Source organism: Rhagoletis pomonella, unplaced genomic scaffold, assembly GCF_013731165.1.
Source record: "Rhagoletis pomonella isolate Grant_MI unplaced genomic scaffold, Rhpom_1.0 Rhpom_scaffold_00011, whole genome shotgun sequence".
NCBI lineage: Eukaryota > Metazoa > Arthropoda > Insecta > Diptera > Tephritidae > Rhagoletis > Rhagoletis pomonella.
In genome coordinates, this window is record NW_023458565.1 from 1,123,694 (window position 1) to 1,151,659 (window position 27,966).

General features: G+C 37.8%; 1 protein-coding gene across 2 annotated transcripts; it reads right to left on the reverse strand.

Annotated features, from left to right (window-relative positions):
* Positions 1 to 128: 128 nt before the first annotated feature.
* LOC118747249 (longitudinals lacking protein, isoforms J/P/Q/S/Z) lies at positions 129 to 27,878 on the reverse strand. Of its 2 annotated transcripts, XM_036481234.1 has the most exons (8): positions 27,548 to 27,878; positions 25,959 to 26,359; positions 25,545 to 25,895; positions 24,934 to 25,132; positions 24,282 to 24,532; positions 24,098 to 24,206; positions 1,978 to 3,182; positions 129 to 721 (listed from the first exon to the last, which is right to left on the reverse strand). In XM_036481234.1, exons 2-8 carry the CDS (start codon positions 26,127 to 26,129, stop codon positions 380 to 382), a joined length of 2,628 nt encoding a protein of 875 aa, XP_036337127.1. In that variant the 5' UTR covers positions 26,130 to 26,359; positions 27,548 to 27,878; the 3' UTR covers positions 129 to 379. The 2 variants fall into 2 exon arrangements, with proteins under 2 accessions (XP_036337127.1, XP_036337128.1); XM_036481235.1 differs by lacking the exons at positions 129 to 721; positions 1,978 to 3,182 and adding an exon at positions 19,227 to 20,335 and having other exon boundaries at positions 27,548 to 27,875.
* Between the last annotated feature and the right edge of the window lie 88 nt (positions 27,879 to 27,966).

Consider the following 27,966-nt stretch of genomic DNA (forward strand, 5'->3'; position numbering starts at 1 on the left):
ATTGACTTCGTTGCACAGCAACAAGTCTTACAATGAAAACAATTATATGTATACGTTTGTATGTAGTTCCTTGGTAGATACAAATGTGGCTTCAAGTACATAACCTTTTTAGTTTTTTTTTTTTTTAGTTTTTTTTTACATACAAATATTTATTGTAAGTATATCTTACACCTCATGCGAACTCAATTCGCACTTACGGAGTTTAAGTATATGCTTATGTTTTTGAGGCGGGACTTAAATGACTAACACTTTTGGTCCAAAGTCAAAGGTAGCCTTAGCCCTCCTAACAAACAACAAATTTTATTTCCAGCAGCAAATGCTGCCGGTTCAACAATAAAAACCTCTCAAAATATGTATATACGGTCACCAATTAACGCTTTCAAATGGACTCAGTTTTGGAAAAGTGGCGAGTGCTACTACCTCCACTGCCGCTACTTCCACTTCTGCCGGTGGTTCCTGAGAATGATTTACTGTTGTTATCATTTCCGGACGAAGCATTTGCTGCTTCACTATTTTGTCGTTCGTGATACTCTTGAAAGCATGGTACAATACATAAATTCGTTTGGCATTCGGGACAGTGGTATTTAGTTTTGCGCCGCAAAATTCTACCATGTCCATCTATTGTGTTCCAACAAAAGTTACAACCCAGAGCCGGTCCGGGACGTATTACGGGGCAATGACTAGAACGAGGATTTTCCAAGGTGATGATCTCCCGAGAGGTCTGAAAAAAATAAAATAAAAAATGCATTATAACAATAATAAATATATAATTCAAGAATGTCGATTATAGATATAGTAGGGGAACACCAAGCGCGGCAGATTAACTCAAATGCGGCGGATTTGCATAACGTCGGTGATACTGCAAAACGGTTTATGCCAATACCATGTGACAGGTATGTTTACTACCCGGCACGAGCGCGTGCAGAGAGCGCTTTGTCTGCGAACCACCTGGGAAATGTGTGTCCAGAAGCAGTTTTACTAATTCCTTTCCCATCGCGCTCCAGGAACCGGCTTGCTTCTGCAGAAACTCGATCGGGTTCGAAGATCTCGACAGAACTTTTCTTAACAAGGCAGTCTCGGAAGTACTCTGGATGCCACTATACATAGAAATCCCTCCAAGAAGTTCCCTTTGCTTCCCTCAAGAGGACGCAAATGCTTATAATTTTGCCTCTCAGATTCGTGAATTAGTCTTTTTAAGTTTTTTAAACACTTCTAGATGGACAAAGCTGATATTAACCTTATTCGGTTCGGTCACAGAACTAACTATTGCGACAGAGACATACATATGTATGTATATACAGTGGTGGAAGAAATAATAGAAACATTTTATTTTGAGCAGTTTTAGCTATATTTATTTTTTATTCGATCTTAAATATTTTTTTTGTAACAGTATAGCGTATTATATAACAAGCACCATTTAAATCCAGAAATTTGTACAAAAATTATGAAAATTCAACTAAAATTCCCAAAACCCCCTTAAAAATTTTAGAACTTATTATTCAGAACTTTTGGAAAAATTTTAAGTATGCAGTCAAATTTTAGTAGGATAAAGTGCAAGTTTCAAGACTCTAGAAAATCGCGTTGATTTTTTTTTTTTAATTTTTTTAAGTGGCAGTGTCATGCATTTTCTTCCATATAAATTATGCCGACAATGCTCAAAATTTCTCTTTATATGGGAGAAAATGCCTAGCAGCGTCAGCAAAAAAAAAAACAGGTTGCGCGGGGTCGAAATATTTTGAAATCCCGCATTTACGGTCAGATTTAGTTTATATTAATAATACCTATTACCTATGTATGTATATGAAAAGGCATAACTGTACAAAAAATTTGTCGATAGGTGGCGTGGGAGTAGAGATATTTGGAAAACCCGTATCTATGGTCCGATTCGGTTCATATTTAAAAAAAAAACTTAATTTAAAAATATATATGTTTTTTACTATTAACTTATTTAGATAAATTATTTATTTAGGTACTCACTTGTGGAGAAGACACCGATCTTTGTAACTCCTCACTCTTGACTCGCAAAGAGGGTAAGTGCTCAAACGAACTACTACTCGTAGCAGTGGCTCCAGGGTGCAAACTGCTTCTACGCTCCGATAATAGAGCACCCGTTGCGGATTTTGAACTACGAAAATTGCTCGTCGGTGGTGGTGTGTTCGATTCTGAAGATCGAACGCCCTCCAATGGTGCCGAACTAACGCTTGATGTATTACCTTGGACGCCAGTAATGGATGATGAGGTTGTCGGTGAACCAGTCCGGCCACCTGTACCACTGTCATCAATATAAGTTGTAGTAAACTGTGGTAGGGTGAGCATTTTTGAAGGACTAGCGGCTGTAGATGATGTACTCATAGTGCCGATCACCTCATTGGACGATCCTCCGCTTCCACTTGATACGATTTGATGTGGTACTACATATTGCGAAGACCCAGCTGGCGGTGGTGATCCACCGGACGTGTACATTGATTCCGGTAGTGATATGTGTTGTGGATGATGCAACGAAATGTTGGTGATATGACTCGTGCCAGCACTGCTGCTGCTGGCGTTAGTGGTTGTGCCCGAAAGTGGGTGTGAAAACTGACGATGTAACGGTGCAAAGGGGTTTGTGCCACCGCCACCAACTATTAATGAGCCGGCAGCACTAAGCGAATGCTGTGTGGGCAGTAACGGATCCGAATGCTGTTTCATAAGGAAGGGTGAATTCTGCGGAACTGATAATAAATGTGGTGAAGACGGAGTCAAACTCGGTGCTGGTTCGGAAGAGTGACGTTCAATACGTGGCGGCACAGTCAACAAGTGTTGGTGGTGGTGGTGGTGGTGTGTGGGTTGTGTATGCAGCTGGTGAGCATGGGCAGGCGCAAAATTTGAATGCGTACTACTGCCGGGGGAATTGCTGAAGGGATCAAAGTCGATACATGAACCTGTCGGTTCGGGTGAAGCTTGAGCATTTGATAAACTATCACTATCGCGTTTAATACGCGGTTGACGCGTGAGCACTCTATTGCGTTTTGTTCCCATTTGCTGTTGTTGCGAATGTTGGTGCTGGAGTTGCATAGCAGGTTGCTGTTGTTGAGGGAGTGGGCTAGTAGGTGAGGGAGACATTGCCATATTAACGGCGCGCGGCGAGCACTCAGGTTGAGAGACAATTGTTTTCACGGCAACGTTAGGCGGCTGTGATATATCTAAAAATAAAAATAAATAAGATTTCAGTAACCTTCGATTGCGTTTAAAAATTTGCATTAGGGTGGTCTTATCAAAATCTATATTTTGTATAGAGCACCTCTTTATTGTGTTTTATGTTAAATTTTTAGGGGCCGCCACCAGAGTTTGATAAAATTTTTTATTATTTATTTATATTTTTTTTTAACTAATTGATATCCATACACCCACCAGAATATGTTTCCGTACAGTGTTTATTTTTAATACTTGCAATATTTTTCGTAATAATTTTTTTTGGGTTAATTTTTTATATAAATAGACTTTATTCTGCATCAAATGTCATACAAATTAATGATTCAAAGTTTTTACAAAATTTCGCAAAATTCGATGAAATGTGACCAAAATTTTCAAAACACTGTACGGAAACATATTCTGGTGAGTGAGTTATATCTGGTCAAAGTCAAAACTTGTGAAAATTTAAAGTCAGTTCGCGCTAAACATTCATTTGGATGCGAGTATTATTTATTGCCATACACGTGCTAGCTAAAGTTTTTCTTTACTATATACTAACAGAACCGCCAGACGTCAGACGGACGGGACAGAGCTATGTCTGCCTCCAGAGACTCGCACCACAATAGCTCAATTTCGCTTTGGCTACTGCAGCAGGCTAAACTCGTACCAGAGCAGAGTGAACGCAAATGTGCCCAATGAAAGCCCGGCATGCGGAGAGTCGCCACATGACTCACGGCACCTCTTCGCATGCCCCCAGAAACCCTATCCAGCTGACGCCCCTGTCCCTATGGACAGACCCAGTGGAAGTTGCGCACTTCCTGGGCCTCCCTTTAGCTGAGCCTGACGACAACGTTGATGGACGAGCCGATCCGAGCGGAGTGTATAGCCGCTAGAGCAACAACATGTTATGTTATGTTGTCAAAAGTGGACGGAGCTACACCTATTTCCCAAAAATCTGTAATAATCTTATAACATCCCAGTAGATAATTTCAGGCCCAAAGGCCTTCTTGAGATTCCAGAGGCCTTCCACTCTGCTTTTCTTTCTCCTTACTTTTTTGTATGTAGTGGCATAAATTGAAGGCATAGAAGGGCTTCCAGAACGGCTTTTGAAGGACACATTTCAGAAGGCCTTTGGAGGAGTTCTTATAAAGCTTGCTTCTTTAAGGTATTTATTTAAGGCTCATATCAAATATGTTTTATTGCAATCTAAAATGCATTTTTAAATTCATTTGTAATGCTAAACAACATAAGCTTATACTTTCGTGTAAATTATAAGTATAGAAAGCTCGTCTAGACCCCTTGCAGGGAAGCACGTTCTTCATTCCTTCTTGGGTCGCCCTTTTAGAATGGCTTCACTTAAGAAGGCCTACCTAAATTATCTTGTGGGATGTTAAAAGAATGTTGTACGTTAATTAGCGTCATACATATTAGAGGGCTGCGCAAATGGTTTTACTTTTACTGTGCACTATTGCACACTTCAGTAAATGCAGTACTTCAGCAAATTCAATTGACAATAAATGAAGTGAATGAATCCATAGTTAAGAATAATTGAGGTAAGTTGTTGCTAATGGCCCTATTTTATATGGCAACTGGTGCTAGTTGCTGTTCTGGTAGCCATGTAGTCTGTTCCAATAGCAGTGCGGTTTACAGGATTTAGTCAGAAGTCGTTCCCATAGACAAAAAAAACTGTAAGAGGGAACATTTTTAGAAGAGTAACTGAGCAACTGTTCCTAGTCAGAAGTTACAGGATTTAGTCCGGAGCTTTTCTTCCTATAGGTTCATGAAAAGTATCAAACGATAGGCAGGGTTGCATTTGTAAACGAAAACAGAACGTGGTGAAAGCAAAGAACCTTATATTTGTTAAAACATGGACGTAAACAACAAAATATTTGACTATGTATAGACTTTAATTAGGCTTACGTGGTTCAACGAACTAAAGAACTAGTTCATCTCAATGAACTACTTCGCTAGTTCGGCCTTTTCTCATTTTGGGTCACGATCCAAACATTCTTGGCACGAGCAAAAACCCATCTTTACAGATACGTTTTAAAACGCTTTAGCATTGTTGCTGCTTCAGTTCCTTGCCAAGATAGGGCATTTTCGAACTGGCTGCCGAGATATGTAGGTCGATCTTCAACCCAGGTGTCGATATAAATAAATAAATAAATGTATTCATAAATTGAACTAAATGAACTAAAGAACTAACTCACTAACGTAAACGAACTAAAACGCAACGGTTCATTCAAAAGAAGAACTTAAGTGCCCAACTCTAGTATGTATGTAGTTTACAAAACTGCAAAAATCTCATGTAGTGCTAAAAAGTTATTGCGAATGTCGATTTCGAGTTAAGTAGTTCCTAATATAAAACAGTTTTCATATTATGTAAATTACCGTTATATAGGAGTTGAGCGTGGTTAGTGTCGATTTCGAACATTTTTAGAGGTTTTTTAGCTTACCTGTAAGCAATGTTCGTACCGAGTTTAGTGGGGATTGGTGAAGTGGCTGCTGCGCTAAAGCAATATTTTTCTTATTTTATGCCAAAATTCCAGGACTTACGGAAATAACTTGAGGCCCGCCCACATAGAACTTTGGCGTTGCGTTGGCGTTGGCGTCGCTTGAACAACTGACTATAGTCATTATAATGAATACATGAATTCAAATGCAGCCGTCCACATAGACAAAACGTATGTAGTTGTCTGGCACCAGCTTCCTCGAGCTCAACGGTAAAACATAATTCGTAACTGATTTCCATTTTGACGTAGAATACGTCTTACGTTTCTATATGGAGGCTATGCTCAAATGTTGTAGTTGTAATTTTTAGAGTTTCACGAAAACGCTTATTGCACGAGAACTAGTAAATCGATTTCAAAGAAAATTGTGGCGTTTCAAAGACAAAATTTCAAACCTATCGACAGATACATTTATGTAAGTAACTGATTCGTTGTCTGTCATAGAAACAACGGTAAATATTGGCTTATTGAGCCTTTAAGTGCTCTAGCAGCTTATGGTTGGCAGATATAACTCTAATTTTCGGGATATAAGTTCTTTGGAGCAGTAGAAATATTTTCGTATACCAACTTTATATAAATTCAACAAATATCGAGCATTTAAAGGCAAAAAATTGTTGAAAAAATTTGGAATTTTTTTTAAATATCAAAATGTCGAAAACCGCTCGAATGATTTTGTTTTTGTTGTATTTTTCTTTCGTTTCGTATATGGGAAGTATTGGTTGATATCTTCTAAATATGTTTATTTTATTCAAATATATGCGCATAAATGCTTTTCCATACAAATCATCAATTTGCAAACACGTGCATGTGTAAAAACAGTTACATAGGTGCTGGCAGAGACAAAAGGACACCAAAACAGATTGCGCAGGTGAGGGGAAATATGTATAAGCTGATCGCAGCATCCCAATAAACATTTTGGCGAACGTTCGAAAATGACCTTCGATATCCAATATGACTATCGAACTGAGAACCAAATCATAACCAACCTTAGCTTTCCAACGTTTATAGTATATTGGAAATACACTCGAGATGTGTTCGAAAAAATGGAAACCATAGTAACAAGAGAGAAAGTGATATCCGGCTCATTCTCGAAAGGAAATATAAGAAAATCTCTCTCATTAAAATTCCAATTCGATAATGGGCTGGATTTCGAATTCATAACGAAAGAAAAATACATTGGATAACGAAGGTTCCGTTTTGCTGGAGAATGGCCTAGTTCTCGAATCGAATACTAGCCTATTTCACCAAGAACTGCCACCTCCTAATCCAGGGTGTGATGCGACACCGTGCCTATAGGACGGTTTGCAGCCAGGAGGATATAAACCGGCTGTAGTATAACGGCGCCTCTTCGACACCGGGCCGCATCGAGGAGTAATGGTGGCCTTACTGCGACATGGGGCGCTGGCGCGGTGGACCAGATGAGATCGCCTTCCAGTTAATTGACTGCTGAGCTCGCCTCGTCGAGCAGGCAGTCGTACGAACAAGATGTATAAAACTAAACAAAAAACAACAACAAAAACAGTAAAGCAAGCGCGAAAACAATCACGAAAACAGCGACGACAGCTACATCAGCAATAGCCACAACTGCAACTATCGCTACAACAGTAGCAACAGCAACTACTGCAGCGAAAACAGCAACAACAGCACAAAAAACAGCAACGGCCACGCACGGCAGTAACATGCTGGGCGGGGGTAAGGGCACCAGGCGCAGAGGTAGCTTCTTTGAGAGCCTGACCGAGGATTAGGCTGCCCTCTTCATTGAACACGCCAGAGAAGAAGAGAAGCCAAGCACCAGCAGCGGCGGCGTGGATCAGGCGCAGCATCGTTCGCAAGGCCTCAAGAGAGCAGAAGCATTACTCCCGAAGAGCAGACATCGCTTTGCAAACAGGCATCGGACTGAAAGCCGGCGTCGCTCCGGGAGTCGTGACCGCTCCGAGAGTCGACGCTGGTCCAGGGGCCGGCGTCGTTCGGAGAGCAGGCATCGCTCCAGCAGTATGCACCGTTCCAACAGTAGGCACCGTAGATCTCCCAGTCGGACCTCCTCAGCGTCGCATGAGTCAGGGTGGCAGGTACAGGAGAATAAGAAGCGTAGTCGCAGGTGCAGACCTCATCCACTACCCCCCTCCAGTCAACCGGGAGCCCTTGATGACCACCATCGTATGAAAGGAAGTAAAAATGAATCAAAATAATGATACACGTTATGGCATATGTATATCTATTTATAAGCTGATGGTACATATGATTGAAGTTCATGTGGATCTGCTTCTCTATTGCTAAGTAGTAATATTTTGCAATTCATGCAAGTTGTGAACAGCAATAAACTAAGTTGAGTTGTGAACCATAATAGGGGCCCAAATTAAGTTCAGATATCTCAGTTTTGGCTCGAATTATCGGGCACACTAACAGGCAAACATAGTTTAATCGAAATGCGAATGGTATGTCCAATACTGTGTATACGTACTCAACTCTGAAAGGACTAGGTAAAATGATGAGAACCCGTTATGGAGCTATTGAACTTGGTATTAAAGATAAAAACAAATCCAATAAAATGCGTGAAATGACTATTTGAAATTTTACGTAAAAAGTTATTGCCCTTTCTGCCATTCTCAGTACGTCGCGCAGTGGATGTTGCTCAAATGATTTATGTAGTTCGTCATACAGACATTTAAGAGATTTGAATCGAGACTCCTTACCCCTTTTAGGAACAATCTAATCATGTGGAATCCAATATCAAAATATCAACGTTTTTTATAAACTATTTATATTTATTTCTTTACACGTATATCGCACATTTATTAAATTTAAGGATATTTGTATTTATACTTTTATTTTTAATTTCGCTGGTTTGAAATATGCAATATAATCCTTATTTATGTATGTATGTATATTTAAAAATCAAATATTTCCATAATAAATAGTTATGCAATTAAGTCTATCAGAAGATGGCCCACTGCTTTGTGTGCTTTGTGTATTTTTTTTCTTTCTTTTTTTGTTCATTTCATTGATGGTCTTTCTCACTGTACAAAAAATTGTGTTTCCTTAAAATACAAAAAAAAAAATACGGTGTCAAAAAATTGTTTTAAGGAACGCCTTTAATAGCATTTGTTTTTACTTCGTGAGCGCATGTGGGGTAAGATGAATTAATTGCAATTCATTATGCTACTGTATATCTTGATTGCAAATAGTTACTCGTATAACTACCATCTCTAAGTATCGCCTAATTATGATGAAACTCCATCAAGAAAACGTTAATGGATTAATGTACAAATAATATAATGACGAATATTAAAAAAAAAAATCAGTTATTCTCTTCTTCCGAATTGTACATACAACTTTAACGTTATAGTAATATATATGTAGGTATTAGTTTGCCAAGAAAATTTTAAAAATACATATTGACTTAATTAGCTAAATACGATCTTATGGTTAAACTGTTTTTTTTCTGTCACACAATTTCGAGTTTGCGCCGAACGCGGATATCTATTTCACTTGTATTATCATTAATAGGTATTATTAGGTATTATTTTTAGTGTCAGTGTGTCTGCCGTGCAATTATGCGAAAACTACAGCTGATGCTTCGAATAGGACTCAAATGAAGTGGTTTGAAAATATGCCAATTTTACTCAATGCTTTTATTATTGTAAAGTAACGTGCATATTTCTCCTGCCTACGCTACATTCGCGCACCTTGTTTTGACATGTGAATTTAGCAAATCCCATCTTGGGCGCACTCTTAAACACACTATATACATATATATGTATGTATATGTTTGTATGCTAATTCTTAATGACGATGTCTATTCAGTTGAGTTAAATTTCCTGTATTGCCATTTCTTTCCTATTTCTATGTTGACCAAATGGTTTATTTTCCTTAAGTTCATGTAATGAATAGTGCTGTTCCCGCTGGAGCACCGCCATGAGCTAGTGCTAGTGGATGAGAGTGGGCTAACACTGTATGACTGCCACCACTGCCACCAATCACACCATGTGTGGGCTGAGCGGTTGTTTGTATTATAGCTGTAGTAATCGGATGTGTATGTGTGGTGGCTGCAACTGCTGCCGTATGCTGTTGTTGCTGAAGATGCTGTTGTGCAATGTGCATCGAAATTGTCGTCGCGGTGTTTGCACTCGAAACTGAATTCTATATTGAGTTGAAGTTAATACTTTGTAAATTCATTGCAGCTGCCGGATTAACGTTGATGGTGCCAGCTCCAGAGCCAGCGCTGACGCCAGTCGCATCTATGTATCGCTGTCTGGACACAGTATGCAGTCCAGCCGCCGAGAAGTCCATATGTCGCGGATCCAAGAAGTTCATTACGCCCATAGCTGGATGCGCACCTCCTGCGCTTCCGGCCGTAGCTGTATGATGTGGTGTACACATTACTGATGGTGCAGGCGTGTCCGCCGGTGGGGGTATTTGCATATTCAATGCAGCCGATTGGGCAGCCGCAGCTGCCACTGCTGCTGTTAAATGTTCATAATTTTCATTAGTCGTATCATCGTTTGCTGTATTGGGAGGTGTCGGCGATGGCGACATATTTGGCTCTTGTTTAACGACACGTGCTTTAATGCTAGGCCGTGAAACAGGATAGCCACGCTTTTTGTACTCTAACCACAAAGTACGATTATTTACGCCGTATAGGCGTGCAGCCTTACAGAAACCAATACCACCGGAGCGTACAGCTTCTAAAGCTCGTATAAAATTTTCATCACCTTGAGGATTGACAGAACGTTTACGTTTTGCCCCTTGAATGCCACCGCTGCCGCTGTTTGCATTACCTCCAACTGAACTACTGCCGCCAGCGCCAGCCCCCCCGCCACCACCACCACCACCGCTTGCAGCAGTGTTGCCCGTGGTAACATTACTAGCGCCATTTGCTGAAGCATTTCCTGCAGCTTCATTGGGGTGGGGGGATTGGATGGGCGTGGGACCTTGGCTGTAAACCGATTGTACCATACTCGATTCGTTTGGTGAAGTTGGAGAAAGATTTTGCGCTGCTGAACTAGTACCATAATTGCTGACTAGGCTGTTGACGGTTATGATCTGTGGAGAATATGTTGTTCCAGCATTTTGTTGCTGTTGCTGCTGTTGTTGCTGCTGCTGTTGTTGCTGTTGCTGCTGTTGTTGCTGTTGATAGTGTAATTGTTGAAAATGCTGCTGTTGTTGTTGTCCGCTTGCCGATTGTTGAGCCGAATCCTGTGTGTGTGGCTGCCGTTGTTGTTGCTGGGGGTCACTGTTGCTTGATGCGTTTGCTTGCTGATTGCCAGAACCGCTGCCACCGCCGCTGTTACCAATCAAATTTGGCTGGCAAGTTGACAGCGAAAAGCGAGAATAGTTCGAGTCAACGACCGTCCATTGCAGACCTGGGAAGGGGAGAGAGAGAGAGAGAGTAAGAGAGTGTGAGAGGTTTTGTATTTTTGTACTAACACCAATATTAATTTTAACTTTTTTGGTGTATCGTATATTTTTTTATAATTCATTTCATCTAATAACTACGATTACTTTATGACAAAATATACCAGAAAATGTATACGTTAATTTTGGATTGAGAGAGAAACAGAGTTTGAAAATTACACGAGATGCTTGCGATCAATGCACTCAGTTGAATTTAATACAAAAGCATATAATTTTGCCAATACAATATTTTTCCATAGTTTTATTAATTTTTGCACTATTAACAAAAAAGTACATCTGTGCTTTTTAAAATTTGGTTTTGTTTTTCACTTTATCTGATACGATTAAATAAACTAAAAAATCACAATTTTGATCAGACTCTGTGCATAGCTCTCTCCTGATCCCCAAGTACAGCAAAAGATAGGTCTTCAAAATTTGTTGGATTGTGTTGTTTACTGTTTATCTTACTTTTATCTTAAATATATGAATGAATTAAGCGTTAAATTATTGTATTTTAGCGTTTGAAAAACTCGCCTTTGTAAATGATTTTTTTTAATGATTATTACACCGGCTCACAAAAAAAGTTGTCTATACTTTTGATGAGGCCCACTTAACTTCAAGTATTTTGACGCGCCGAATCCAAATACACAGACGAATTGGCCTAAAACGTTCCAAAAAAAAAAAAACTGGCGAAAAACGTGAAAATCGGAATTTTCTGCAATTTACTCGAAAACTTGAGCGTGTTTGGCCAAAACAGAGCTTTAATATATGACTCTCTTTTTTTGTGTGCCGGTGTTATATATTTTATTTAGTGAATTGTGAATGAACTCCACCATATGTGTTTTTTGATTAAAAATTTTTTTAACATTAAGATAATATAATAAAAGGAAAGCTATTTCGTAAAATATAATAATTTTAAATTGAAGAATATTTAAAACAAGCCGACGGCAGAAAGTTTCTGACACTGCACTTTACTTCAAAATACAGATTAATTTTCTAGAAAAAAGTAAGTAACTAAAGACCACATCTCCACCTAATACAATAATTTCTTACTACATATAGAGAACATCAAATTTTGTGTATAGAACCTGGATAAGTTTAACAAATAACAAAATGAAAATAGTTGACAACTCAACGCGGGATCCCGCGGGACATTTACAACAAATTAAATTAAACAAATGTTCAAAAATCAAAATTGATAGTTGTGGCGGTTTGCATTAGGATAGATTCTCTTCATTGAAGCACATTGTGATATTTATACATTTTTCGTTTTACGGATGGTGGATAAAGATAGAGTCACCTACACCGCTATTGCGAGTGTCGACTAGTACTAGATAAACGACTGTTAGTCGATTATCGATTATCCGTGGTATTTTCAAAGTCGTTTTCTCGTTCAATAAGTGCTTGTGAATAGTTTATAGTCGCTCATCCTTCTACAACTGTGTTTGTAAAACTATTCACAGTCGCCTATTAAACGAGAAATAATCGACATTCACAATACCATGGAAAAGCGACAATCGAATAAGAGCCGTCTATCTACTACTAGTCGACACTCGCAATAGGGGTGTTATTCTTAAGTCATTGATTCAAAACATTTCTTTAAATCAGTATCAACTTTAGAGCATACATTTAGGAGGCATTTCGGTGCCCAAGTATCCCCCATTTCCGCCGCATTCGCTTTCCTTCTGCACTCCGGATGCTTTTTCATTGTTCGGAAAATATAAAACCAAAATAACGGAACCCTTTATTGCGCCTGGCGGCATTCGAACGTTACGAGAATGAACGAAAACTGTCGTTTTCTGAACGTATACGAGATTATTATATGTATTTCCAACCGCATTTTGGAACAAAATAATTTGGTCCAATGAGCTGAAAAATTCCAAAAACAGTAAGCAGTTGTGGTGTAAGCCTTCCGATCGCTAGAAAATGCTGTCCGTACAATTAGCGGTAAAGCGTGTTATAACTGTGAAATTTATACTTTCATATTATGATTCTTAGTGTACATATGTATGTATGTATATTCTAAAGGGCGTGTCAGACATTGCAATATTTATCAATACTAAAAAGGCAACCATGAGCCGTCTTGCCGCCGGTCTGTTATTTCTCTAGGTTATAATTAAATACATTTTAAATTTCAAGATTAATTTATTATTTATAACTAAACAAATAAAATAAATTTGCGCTCAGTGTTACACGGTTAGTTTGACAGCACTTGCTGAAGAAATATACATTGCTAGTGCAGCATGCTCAAGTTGAAATATATTTCCGAAATCGAACTCCGCTATGTCAGTTGCAGTCACACTTTGCAACTTTAACTAATGAAACCGATTTTCGAAAGGTGACAGTAAGGTCTTTCTGGCTGTTCACACGTCGAAATAAAATTTCTTTCTTTTCTTTTTCAGCGAATTGCGTGGAAAAGTTGCAAATATTGCCACGTCTGACACGCTCTTAACAGGTATATTCTGCATTGGTAGCAAAAATGTTTGTAACGGTAAATAAAGTTCTTGCAAATTTTTAAACCGTTTTCGAATTCTGCGCACTCTTGTAACCAGCAAATTTTGTAACCATCTCACAAACGAGTACTAGGTAACAAAATATTGCTCCATGAAATATGCAATACCAGAATTTATACAATACTTCATAGTTCAATTGTTGAATAATGGGTCTGTTATTACTAATGTGACCAACCGTACTTCTTTCGGAAGTACAGTCAAATTTACTTCTTTGCAATATTTTGTACTTAAGGAGGAAAAATTGTCGCTAACTGGTTACAGAATCTCCCCTAGGTTCAGTACTTCTCCGATCTTCTGGACGATCGTCACATGGCCTGGCCGATAAAATCGTTCAAACCATTAAAGTCGCCGGGGACCGATGGCACCATACCTGCGCTGATGCAAAGGGCTCTAAGGCTTATCTACAGCTTACTTCGTGACAGAGCTGTCGCCGCGGAGTGGGGGAGCGCCTTCACTCAGTGCAGAGTCAATAGGAGCACTCCACATGATGATTTTCTCTCTCCCCTGCTCTGGTGGGCTGTCGGGTGATCGCCCATGTAGATAATGTGGAATTTTTGGTTAAGGGGCGATTTCTGTACACGCTTTCTGATCTGGCTCAAGGTTAGCTGAACCAGGTAACTAGGCGGGAGATCAACGGCGGCTGTCGTGGAAGCCTAACAAGGAAAGGCGTCGGTTGCCTTGTGCTGCTGTAGGGGAGCTATCGGTAAAAGGTGGGGTCTCCCGCCCAAATTAATTCATTAGCTCTAGGAAATCAGATTTAAACCTATATTGTTTCAAGAAGACCTTGTCTGGTGGAACTCACTAGAGAAGGCTACACTTGTAAAACAGGAATTAGCGGAGCATTAGGAACCACAACTACACTGGCACTTAACATACATATGTTGAACAGGGCGCCTGCGGATAATGCAAACAGAACTCTCGCAGCACGAACTGCTATTAGGCTAAGTGAAACCGGGTCCTTTTGTGACATAAAAAGGAAAAGGAAGACGTTTCCCTGCTGCAGCAAATGTTTTTATAGGGCACTTTAAAACACATTACCTCTCAAGGGTTAGTGATGGGGGTTCTGACAGGCCATTGTGCGATTGGTATTCATGCGATGAGACTGGGAAATTCAACTGATCCTTTTGTATCAGCTGTCAAGAGGAAGATGAAGTGGAATCATCTACACACTTTCTTTTAGACTGTCCAACTTTCGCGAAACTCAGATGTAAGCATTTTGGCTCGCACTTCTGAACAAACGCGGAGCTCGCAGGGATCGAAATTAGCTTCATTCGAAATTTCGTAATCGGCTCGCGGCGTTAACTTAACCCAAACTACGCCGTACTTCTTTGAGTTATGAAATAGTTGGTCACATTAGTTATTACAGATGGCAACTGGCAACTTTCAACTGACAACTGCAGTTGCTACAAAGTGTGTACACAGGCAACTACATATTTGTGGTTGCTGGGAAGGTTTTTGGAGCGTATTTTCAATTTTTGAAATGTATGTCATATATTTTACTTTTTAATAATCCGAACGATATTAACATTTTGCAATGCAGTTTGCTTTTACAGAATATGGGGAAAATAAGAAAACAATAACTTGAAATTTTAGTTCCCTTGGAGTACGCCCTTTTGGCGAAACAAAAGCGAACACGGATTGCAAATTTTTTCCTTTATCAACTGAAGCACCTCTTTTAAAACTACCGACACACCAAGTTTTCCAAATAGAAGTCATTGCTGTGGCACTACCGTCTGCGAAAAATCGAAGAGGTGGGCAAACATTTAGGTGTGGAGGTATTGAAGTTGAACGAAGTGGTTCAATGTGTTTATTAACCAATTTTTGCTTACAATGCACGCGGTAGCTCGTAGTGGATTGGAATTATCCTTTAAATGTCGCCTTATTGAGGCCGCGTTCGTGCACTTATCTTCCTCTTAAACAAATAATTGTGCTGAACTTAGCTGTATTGTAATTTTAATAATTTAATTTTACTCGCACAGCTTGTTTACAGCCACTTGCTGGCTGTTCGATTATCGATAACTCTACAGCAACTGATGATAGCTCCCATTCGTAATACCAATTTTCTTTCCAGTTGCGTTGCTAGCTGGCCACCGAACCGTGGTTGCGTTGCTATTCGTAATCGACCCATAAATTAAATAAGGAGTGGTGAACATTTTTAGTAACAAAATTTCCCAGTGACAAAATGATCGGAAACAAGCTGAAGAAGACTGTAAATATAATTTAAATGAGACCATAGATCATTTTTCGAAATATTTCGACGGCCGCGCCACCTACCGTAAATCCCAATTTAAAAAAAGCAAAATTTCAAACTCTTTATTCAGAATTTTTAGACAAATTTTACGATGGTTTTTGGCAACATGGAAGAAAAAAAAATGCCAAAAACCGTTAAAACCGCCAATGTAATACATTTTGTAGAATTTCGTTTTAAGATCCTAGCATGGGGCAAGGACCAGTATGCAATATATGTATTCAGATATCAATAGGCTTTAAGAACTGTAAGAAATATAAAATATCATGCCATGCGAATAGTCTCCGCGGATTTTTGCATGTAATTGATGCCATGAAGCTGCCAACCCTAAAACAATTGAGTTAAACTGACAAATCTACGTTTGAAAGGTGACATTTCAAGTTACATTTTTAATGAAGGCAGTTCTGTAAGTCGTTACTTGTTTCAAAAGTTATCACAGCGCACGGCATTGCGCGAGAGTGACGAAAGCAGCCACAGTAGCATGCTGAAATGACTAGTTATATGTATGTATATACACAAGATTTGGAAGTTTTTATCTAGACGTCCAATCGAGATGTTTGAGGTATTGTTGCAGAGTGTCCAAAAATGTATTCATAAACGACCACCCGAATTCTTAAAAACTAGGCTAGTGTTGCGAAACAAAAAAGGTTTCTTTGCTTTTGCCGGTTTAAGATACCCCCTTAACACGCGACATATTTAATAGAGTCCGACCGATTAATCGGCATCGGCATCGGCTAGTATCGGCACAAAATTGAGCATCGGCATCGGCCTTTTTTCGCCGACTCTTTGGAATTTCTTTTCAAATGTTGAGGTGAAGCGACAGCCAACTTTAAAAAACATTTGCAGACAGCTCACAAAAATTATTATTTTTTTGTTGAAGGTGTTTCACGTTTTTTTCCATACAAAAGTATGTGCGACAATTTTCTTTTATATGGAGAACACTGCCAGCAAAAAAAATTGCCAAAACTTAACGGGATTTTATATCAGCTTGAAACTTGCACTTCATTATACTATAATGAAATGGTCTACAAAACTGCATACCAAAATTCTGATTAAAAAGTTTGAAATTTTGGTGAAAATAAACAGAATTTTTCTAATTTTTGTACCAAGCTTGAATTTATATGGTGTTTGTTGTATCTGGTATACTTTTATAAAAAAAAAAAATAATAAACATTAAATAAACAAGTAATTTTTAGCAAAAAAAAACCGACTTCAGTTCTCATATAAAAAAAATATACATATATATATCTCATGATCCACTGATCGGATCTTAACCAGATTAGTATGGGACCACCTCTGAGACACTACCTTTCCGATGTAAAAAGAATAATCGAAATCGGTTGACGTGGTTATGCGTACATACATACATAAAAAAAAAAAAAAAAAAGATTCCGACGAACTGATAACCTCCTCCTTTTTTGGAAGTCGGTAAAAAAGACAAAATCTGTCAAAATATTGCAATTCTTTTATTTTAATTAATTCAATTATTTCATTTTTTTTTTAACTGCGTGAAATGAACTGATTTTATGAATTAATACATTTATTTGTAATTTGTTATGGAATCGGCATCGGCCGATTCTTTCCCCATAAGCCGATTAATCGGCATCGGCATCGGTAACTAAAAAAAAAATTGGAATCGGTCGGACTCTAATATTTAATATTATTCTATATGTCAGATATAGAGCTATATTGGGTTTGGTTCGAGTCTCCACTACAAGATGCTTTGGTATGTATGTATGTGGCGTCTGTACGTACCTTCATTTAATTTTTTTAAAACTTTAGAAAATAATGTACAAAAAAAAACTAAGAAGGTTTTGTTCCAGGATGTTTCGAATCGTATGTCGTTGTGGGCGTCTGGTGCCTAAAATTCGAAAAGAAAATTTTTAAAACTACCGCGCGACTCTTTCCATACCATTGATGTGGATATCAGTAGAAAGGTCTTAAAACAAGTGTCTTTTGAGTTTGAAACTAAAAATTGGTTTCCAGCACTATATTTCGGGCATTTTCTCGAAAACTGGCCCAACGATTTTATTCCAAGTTTCCTCAAGTCTAGCCCAAAACCTTAGCTTTCGTTTGGTATAAGCTTATGTCTGGGAAAACTATTGTGGTGATAAATAAATAAAATATTTTTCGTCAGCTTCCAGGCCTTTTAAAAAAATTTGTGTTTCTAGTTCAGCTTTCGTCACTCGAAAATTTTACCTCAAAGAGGTGTTTTGTTTGATGTGTAACCTAACGCTATGTGATGATTTTTTACTATAAAAAAGGTGAAAACGCTGCAAAACCATGCTGAAAAATTTGTGAAGGGTATGGTGTGTATGCCGGTCAGCCACTGAAAAATTCGATGACATAATACATATGCTTGAGCAAGACCGGCATGAAGCATGAGCAGAAGATATCGGAGGAATATAACATCAACCACGCGACAGTTTGGAATCATCTAAAAAGAACAAGCTAATCAAAGAAGTTCGATGTTTGGGTGCCGCATGAATTAACGCCGACTGGCCATAAGTGGAACGTAACCCAAGGGATCAGGTCAAAGTCCGATCAGACGACAGCGGGTCAACGAAACCGGAGCAACCCATATTTATATGTGCCAAGGGCAACCACCATTCCCCAAAAACACTTTGGGAACCTGCATGCTATTAAAACAACAACAAGGACCGATAAGCCTCTACAACGACACCAAAGCCTGTATTGGCGGCAAACAAGGTTATGTTGAGTGTTTGGTTGGATTGGCAGGTAATTGGCCATTAACTGCTATATATGTTGAAATATTTGCGTAGATTGTTTGAGGTTCTAAATGGATGTTCCGCAGTAAACACCAAAAAAAGCATATTTTCAAGTTTTTGACGATGCCCGAATTCTCGCAATAATAAATCACAAAATGTCGCAAATAAAGTTTTGCAATCGTTGTTTACTTAACAATTAAAAAACTCACAAAGTTTCTTTTTCTAATTGAAAATGCTACTTTTTTTTAAGTGAAGGCTAAACTAATAACCTCCATCTCCTTTTTAAGTTAACCGCAGGTTAGTTAGTTTAACAACCATCAAGGCGCACGCCACAAATCGGTGGAGAAGCTCGGCCACATACTAACATATTGTGTAAGCACCACTCTAGTTATTACTCTTACTAGTATTATTTGGTTTAAAACTCAGTTTTGTTGAAAGAATAAATTTTATGGTTTCTATTACTAAAAGTATTTATATTGTTTAAAATATGCAAATCTTTAAAAACGACCATTAGTTTTGTGTATCCTTTGGAAGTAGTAGTATATTACAGAACTTGATTCGTAAAAATTCACGACACATGCTCGCACAACTCCTCTATTGACTTAATGGGGGAAACGACAAATAAAAATGCAGAAAAAGCAATTCATTGTTTTTTTATTTAGTATTACATAATTATTTAATTTTTCTACTTAATAAAATCTAACTATTATCAATGTACTTGACGGTAAAATTAATTTAAGCATATGGGCATATCTTTTAGCGCAGCTGCATCTACATGCAGAGCATATGATCTTTGAAAGGCTCTTTCGCATTCCACGCCTGTAATTGTGCCTTTAGCATCATCTAACAAGTTTTCCAAATATTGTAGTCGTTGTTCTATTACATTTAGTTCATTTCGCATTTCGATTTTTGAGTTGTGGCTTTTCACAAACATTTTTACTTTTTCCCAAATAATTTCAATGGGATTCAGCATCTGGGAATATGGCGGCAATCGCAGCACTTGTGTGCAACCATGAGAAATAATTGCCACACACTCCTCTATATTAGAATGATATGACGCATTATCGCATACGATGACTAAATCGTTCAGACTGTTTCCATTTTTCTCCCACTGTTGTAGAATCGAGGCTAACCATGTGCCAAACATTTCGTTTGTGAAGGAATCCCGCTGTCTGTCGATGGATACAACGCCCAATGAAGAAATTGCTCCAATTAAGTGTATATTAAGTGGGTTCGCTGCTGTAAGCAGTTGCATCGCACGATAACCCGCTTTGCATCGACAGAAGCACTTAAATTTCGTTTCTCCCAAGTACATTATCCGCTTGCCGGCTTGAATGTGCAGGTTCATAGCAGCAACGTAAACTGCGCGATTATCTTTGTTTATTTCGCTATTAATTTGGTTTGTGTATACAGCTTTGCCGGTATAAATCTTGCCGTCAAGGTAATTGCCTACCGTTGTGCGAGAAATCACAATGTTGAATTCCTTTTGTATGCGGGCTTGAATTGCTGTCAGCGTAATACTGTTGTTCTCCTCTAGCCATGTTATTATAATGTCGAGTTGTTCTTGGGTTAGCAATCTTGGTTTGGAACCTCCTTTTGTAAGGTATTCACTGCGACCCGATTTTACCCAGTGCCAGGCGGTTTTATAAGCAACGCCTAAATAAGTTGCAAGAGAAACCCAATCTTCGCCACACCTAGCAGCTGATACAATTCTACATCGATCTTCTGATGAGTTTTTTTTGTAAGTTTTTCGGCTACATTCTTCAGCATCTATGAAGAGGAAAAAATTGTGAAGGACTATGTACATATGCATATACATTGTACATACATAAATTTATGTACATATATATTATTTATTTATTAGGGATATGCCATCGATAGGCCAGCAATACATTTGACATTGGCTGAGTGCACTGCTGTATTTTTGTAACATAAATAAAACAATTTTCTTTGAACTCCATTTCGCGAACGTTTCATAAGCCTATAATAATAGTCAAAGTAATAAAATCATAATATTTTGGCGCTTACGCTTTTGCTTAAGAGTTTGGCCGAGATTCTTCTCCAACTTGCAGGGTGCGGCTTGATGTTGTTACACAAATGGAGTAGCTACAATTTTACGCCGCTTCCGAACGGCAAATACGTTTTATGGAAAGCTTTTTCAAGACAGAAATACACTTTGAGGTATTCCACTGCCTACCAGGGGGCCAGCTTCTCACTTTATTTTCTTGACATACATACGTCTATCTTATAGAAATATTTTAAGGCATATTTCCAAATAAGATTCGTTTAAAATCATTCTTCTTGCTCTTATTATTTCATCTGTTATAATTTCACCATGCCCAAGGGCGATGTTTTATTTCTTAAGTATTTTGCATGTAAAGTAAAATATTTTTTGGTAGACAAATTCTTTATAGACCTTGTTCAGTTCTCGATATCTGAAAAGACCTCCATGTGGAATTAAACTAACAAAATATTGATAGATATACACTAGGCGACAAATGAAAGTGTACACGTTGTTCTAATATACACCCCTATTGCGAATGTCGACTGGCAGTAGATAAGCGACTATTAAGCGATTGTCGATTATCGATGCTATTGTGAGTGTCGCTTAGTCGCTCAATTAGCGACTGTGAATACTTTTTAATCACTCATCCTTCTATTGCTGTTTTTTAGTCGTTGGAGCTTGCGTTTATAAAATTTACATAAGAAAGTGGTACTATAATGGATAATAAGTAAGTCAATTGAATTGGAAGTTGTAAAAAATTGTGAAATATACATATGTATGTACATATGTGTCTGAATTACAGATCAAAAATTGTAAGCAACAAAAGGCGACTTGCGCGGTTGGTCGAGCTGATGCAGGAGAGTGAGGACATAGGCAAAGGAATTTCCGTAAAGAGCAGTGGAGGAAGCTCCGCTTCTTTTGTGAAAGATATACAATATTTCTTGTGCATATAATTCCGGCTACGCCATCCACAGTGTTTTTGCGCAGAACCAACATCAAAGTTTACAAAATACTGCATAATTTATTAATTAACTAGTGCTCGGAAACTTGAAATCTTTATGTTAAATTAAAGTTTAATTCTTTCACTACACTTGTATGTTAAAGTTTTAAAACTCGGGTCACGCGTTTGGACACAAATATTCAACATCATTGTACAAATAACTAAACGGTACCGTATTTCTTAAACTTCCATAAAATTTATTAATGAGAAAAACAGCTTTTCCTGCAAATCCTGTAAAACCTAAAAACCTTGAAGCATCGGGAACGCAACTTCTATTCATAAAATTCACATATGTACATACACTTCATCTTCCAACTCCAAGGGATCCGACGAATCTCGCAATTCCCTCCTTGCTTTAGCCAACTCTACTAATCTATTAGCTTCCACATCATCTTCCTCATCACTAAACCATATTTCAACTGTGTCCATTTTTTAAATTTTATAATAAAAGCAATTATTTTAAAAATGATGTAAATGAAACATTAAAGAAACAAATGTAAACAAACAAACAGCTGTTTACAATTCCGTCAACCATTCACAATAGTACAAATTTTTATCGATCAACTTACACAATAGCAAAATAAAAGATGATCGACTCGATCGACAAATTTCTATTCTACTGCCAGTCGACACTCGCAATAGGGGCCTTACACTTCATTAGACCAAAATTGAATGGGATACAAAAGTGAAGTATAGCGAATTGGGCAAATCTTTTGATTGCCCTTTCAAAATCATTTATACAGCCCCCTAATACGTAATCCTTTCATGTAGGCCAATTTATTTGAGGGGAACCCTGTGTTCATAGGCTTTACAAATTAGCAGTCGGACTCCAACATTCGCTATCGCTAATTTTGATGGACGAAAATCTCGTAAAAGTAGAGCAGGCGCGTCACGCAACATGCAACATCTAGTTACATGTCCCTAATACTGCCAGATTTGGCTGATTACTAGACTGCGGATGTTTATGCAGAAAACGAAACCTAAAAATATGTGCCACATAACTATAAACAAAATGTATACAAATTTATAGATTTTGCTTATACTTAAGTGATACATAGTTTCAGGCTTCGTTTTCAGCGTAAACCTCCGCAGTCTACTGATTACAAATCGCATCTGTTACTATTTCATGTTGAGCATTTTAAGGACCCACTGCTTTTCATTTAAAAAAATGTTTGCGACGGAAATGCAGCAAAGCGATTGTGTGAATTCCACTGCAGACCATCAAGGCAACGATATATCCTTGAACTACAAAGGAATCCCGACAGGGTTCCTAAGAGCAATTCAAAACACAAGTCATCAAGATATCACCTTCGGTTCAAGTGAAGTGATGTGTAGTAACATGTATGAAGAGTTATGTATTCCTTTAGAATGGTCCAGATATGCAAAATACAATAGGGGTATTCTCGAAGTCTTGCACGAAGTGCAAAACTACTATTCCAGATATATTCGAAGAGTACGAGGGCACCCCATTGCAAAGTGGTAGCATGCATGGGTAGCAAGCAGCGAAATTATGTATCAAATACAATAACAAGAGACAGCAAAAAAAATGAAGTGAGCGAGATGAGAGGAATGAGAGAAATATGTAGCAATTCCAACAACAAAACAACTAGCACAGGGTCGCATTTATCTTGCTATGCTATTTTGCAAAATAAATACATGGGTGTCGACGTTGCATATTTTGCAGCGATAGGAAATTTTGTTTCCCATATATTTTGTTCGTGTGTTTGCAAGTTATGCAATCCATGCAAACCGTGCTACGTGCAATGGCTTTGCAAGATTTGGAGAATACCCCTAATGTAAATCGAAAGCAAGCACTTGACAACACTTGTATTTCGGTTCAATATACAGTATCGGTCATATCTATAGCACGCCATTTCTAAGTGATATTGTGTGCCACTTATGTTTATTTATTTATTTTTAAGAATTTTCAATTAAAATATAGTTCTTTCTGTAACAAAACTCATATAAACCCAAGTTTAACAATTTGTAGAATACTACAAAAAAGTGCAACAAATTTTCATATAAATTTCAAACTTTTTTCTGATAACATTCTAAAGCGCTTTTGTATAATTATTTATAAAACTGTAACTTTCCTTTAAGAAATGAGAAAATTTGTAAGGAATAACTTGCTCTTTCCACTCTACAAACTATTCTATAGGGACTCAAGGCTGCATACATATATCTGTGTTCGAATGGAATAGTAGCTTATGTCGGGAAACTGGCTTTTAGTATAATGCGGCATTCCCTTTATTCTTTAAACGGCAAGGAATTTTTTGAGAAGACTTAATAATAATATTTACATGCTAGTATCAGAACTGTTTCTTGCACGTTTATTTGCCAAAAGTTCTTTAACGTCTCGGCGCCAATGTGTCATTCGCTATGGTATGCTGCGAATGCTGCATTATACTAAAGCCTTCCTTTTGACATAAGCTGCTTTTCCATACGAACACAGATATACATATATCATACATTAAATTAAATATTGGATTGAATTTAAATTTAATTCCTAAGAGTATTTTCGACTTACCAGAATGAGAAGATTGAGAATTTGGTGCATCATGCTCTGAAGGAGTAGTAGCTGCCGAAATGTCCAAGGGCATTGATTGCTGTACACTGGTCATATCAACTTCGGGTTTCTGTTAAGTTTAAAAAAATATGTAAGTGAATTAAAAGAGCTTAAAGTTAAGTATTTTTTTTTTGCTTTTAATTACAATTTGCATGTGAACATGAGCATGACCACCGTCTAAACTATCATCTTGAGGATGCGGTTCCACATCAGTACTAGTCGATTCTTTTAATAATTTTGTTGCATGCAGAGAATGAGTTGGCATTCCACTTATAGTACTGGTCCCAGTACCAAACGACATTTGGCCCATTTGTGTGAGACTTATACCGCCAGCGGTGTTTCCACTATCCAATGACGTATTGTGCTGTTCTTCCGAATTTGTGCGATCGCCAGATCCTGAAAAGATAACACATGTTATGAAATAATGTATATAAATTAGTGCAGAGATAGGCAAAGTGGCTCCCAGGAGCCTTTCGCACTTATGAGCCGGCTTGGCACATTTATGTTCCGGATGAGGGTAACAACATGAGGCAACACGAAGAAGGAAGAAGAGCGTATTAAAATTTCGTGTACTTGCTGGCTCTTTGACTTTATTAATAGCCAAAAAACTGCCCATCCTGTATATATACAACTGAGATGATGCTTTGATACATACATGCAATTGCATGTATTTAAAGTTTTGGGTAGTCTAGTTTTATTTTAAGGGCATTCTCGAAGTATTGAAAAGCTCTTACACCGTGCATCAATAAGCGCATATAAATGGCATAAATTTGTGTCTTAAGGTTTTGAATACGTACCATTGTTTGAGGATTTGCGAAGCCGCTTTCGTCTAGTAGCTGGGGAGGCTCCCGAGCCTAATGGCGACGGAGTTCGCCTTAACTGATGGTGCTGTTGTTGCTGCTGTGATGTTTGCGTTTGACTATTTTGTTGTTGTTGTTGTTGATGGTGATGGGACTGAAACTGGGTGTCGCTATGTTGTCCATGATGATGCTGCTGCTATAAAGTAAAGTATAGTCTTAGTGAACAAAGATACCCTACAAACGGTAATTTATGAGCGAAATCTTATAGCGACTAGAAAAACCAGTTTTTTCAACTTGGGTTTGGCCACGAAAAGAAAAACAAAAATCTACATATATCGTTAAAGGTCTTTTGACCCTAGACTAAGCATATAGATTGTGAAGAGCAGAGAGCACAATTATCTTTTCCTCGCCATGCGCATCTCATATTAACACCTGTCTATTTAACCATAACGACCAGTATTTATTTCTGGACAGGAAATGTCAATTCAGAAAATTTAACAACATTGACCAAATGAGTTTTTTCCTTATGTAGATCAATGTTGTTCGTACCGAATTGATAAGAGGATTTTATTTGCATACATATTTATTATGATAAAGTTAGCAGTTACCTCCCACAGCGAGTCACTCATGCTGCCACCACCAGCACTACTACCCAAGCCACCGCTCGCTACACCGCTGCTGCTTTGACCATTGCTACCAGTACTACCGCTGCCCACAAGATCGGCGGGCTCATTCGATGATTTATTTTCGGATTTAGTTAAATTGGCAGGATCGGTGGGCATTTCAGCAAGTCCTTTTATTTTAAGCATCTCGGCCGTTTTTAGAATATGTGGTAACTGCTCTTGTGATACATTCACCTCACCATAGTACATAAAATCGACCATAGTTTTAAGATCGTCATACTGCACATCTTTTAGTATCACTATTGGATGTTGACAGGGGTTCGATGTAAACAGTGTCTATAATTTAAAATCCAAATAGACAATTGTTAAATAACAACTTTATATAATTTAAAAACTTACTTGAAAATAAGAGCTGCAAGCAGAGAGTACAATCTTATGAGCCTGAAGTTGGCGACCTTCTGCTGCTAACGTTACATCCACTAGTGTTCCATTATGAAGCAATGAAGAGCATACCGAAATAAAATTCGGCTGATGATTATTCCAGCGCAAACAAAATTGTTGCACGGACATGGTCAATGTATTTTTGACCGAGGTCGCCGACAATAACTTTCTTGTTGTCGTCTACCACTTGGGTATTTCCTGTTTTCTTATGAAGCTCTAGAAATAATTGGATTTCCTGCATATAACTATTTCAGTGATGATAATCGCAATGACCGCTTTATTACAATAAGACTCAAGTTTTTTTTTTTTCTAATTTGTTTTGATATTTTCTGAGATACTCCCGGTGGCCTTCACATGGTCTAAATAAAAGAAATAAAGAAAACGAACACGTTGTATTTGGTAGCTTTGCTTAGAGTATTTTAGGTTATTTAGACAAGAGACTCCACTTCTTTTGAAACAGTCAATGTTTTTCGCCAATATACCAATTTTTAAAATTTTTGCTTCCCCTTTTAAGTAATTTCTGCTGCGTATACACATTTGTTCTCAGTCAACACAAAAGCAATATAGATAGACACGCCAGCTTTCGTACTATCGGTCAGCACCGACTTCTTATTAGACGAAAAATAATAACAAATAAAAGAACATCTACGTAACGAAATTTAATAGTTTTGCTGGTGCATATGTGTTTGTGTTTGGCATGAAGACCTTGAATGACATCATTAGCGGGTATTTTTCTTTACAACGAAAAGTTTTAACTTTTTCTTATATTTTTATTTTACGCTCATACTAAGGTTCAATTCATATTTTTCTCTACATTTAAAATTAACATACGCCGTTTTATTTTGCCGAGTTTACTTCAATTAACGCACCATAAGCTGGGTGTATTTTAGTAACACAATTTAGTTATTTGCTTAACTAGAAAACTTTACCAATAATGTATACATCTTTTGAAAGCCGGCAGCTAAAAGCTGCATTGCCGACTTGTTTGTTAAAAAAACGCTATTTTTTATCAAAAATTTGACGCGTCTACGTTGTTATGGAAAAGTTTTTCTTCAGCACTTCAGTCCTTGAACTTTGATGAATGAAAACTCAAGTAAATGATAATTTCGCACTGACGGGTATGTACATGGAAAAGCGTATCATATACATGCTAATTTTTCTGTTTTTGGTACTTTCGGTTAAAACCATATACAGAAATATAACCATTATATTAAAATCTGACACCAGGGATTTCAAAAATGCCTTAATTACAGCACATTTTAATTATTTCAACCAGGAAAATTAGCTCCATGGATTTATTCGTCTGCTATTTTCTTTTCCTCTTTTCGATTCACATTCTTTCTAAATGCAACCGAGCGCAAAACGATCAAGAACACACGAAGTAGAGGGGTGCAGTGTTCGTCTTCGTTTACATTTGCATATTTGCTATTTTTATTTTTTTTTTGCATGCACATTATTTAATTTTTTATAATTTAATGATTCTTCCCACAACTCTGCTTTGGTAACTTTCATGTTTTAACACTCATTTGTAATGAAAATAAACTCACTATATGGTCTTTCCGTTTAACACGCTTGAGAATATGGAGAACATGAATACACAAAATTCAAAATGGCGCGTCCGCATAGAATTTTCGCTACAACGCAAACAGAAAACCCAGACGACGGCGTGTCTTTATTCGCTGGACATTCTACGTAGAAATTTGCATTTATCCACTATCCAAACTGTTTCTTTTAACTTCACAAAATCAAATATTACTTTTTTAATGAATTATCTTGCAGTTTATTTAACTTCTCATAAGTAAATCGGCCCTTTTCTTTTCAGAGGATAGCACAGCAAAAGAGTTAACACTGACGTATTTTTCTTTATGTAACGAACGAATGCAGCAGGGTTGCCTGGTTTCAAAAATGGGCAGCTCTTGGGAATGCATCTGTTTATTTTATTAAAAATGCGAAAAACAACAAGAAT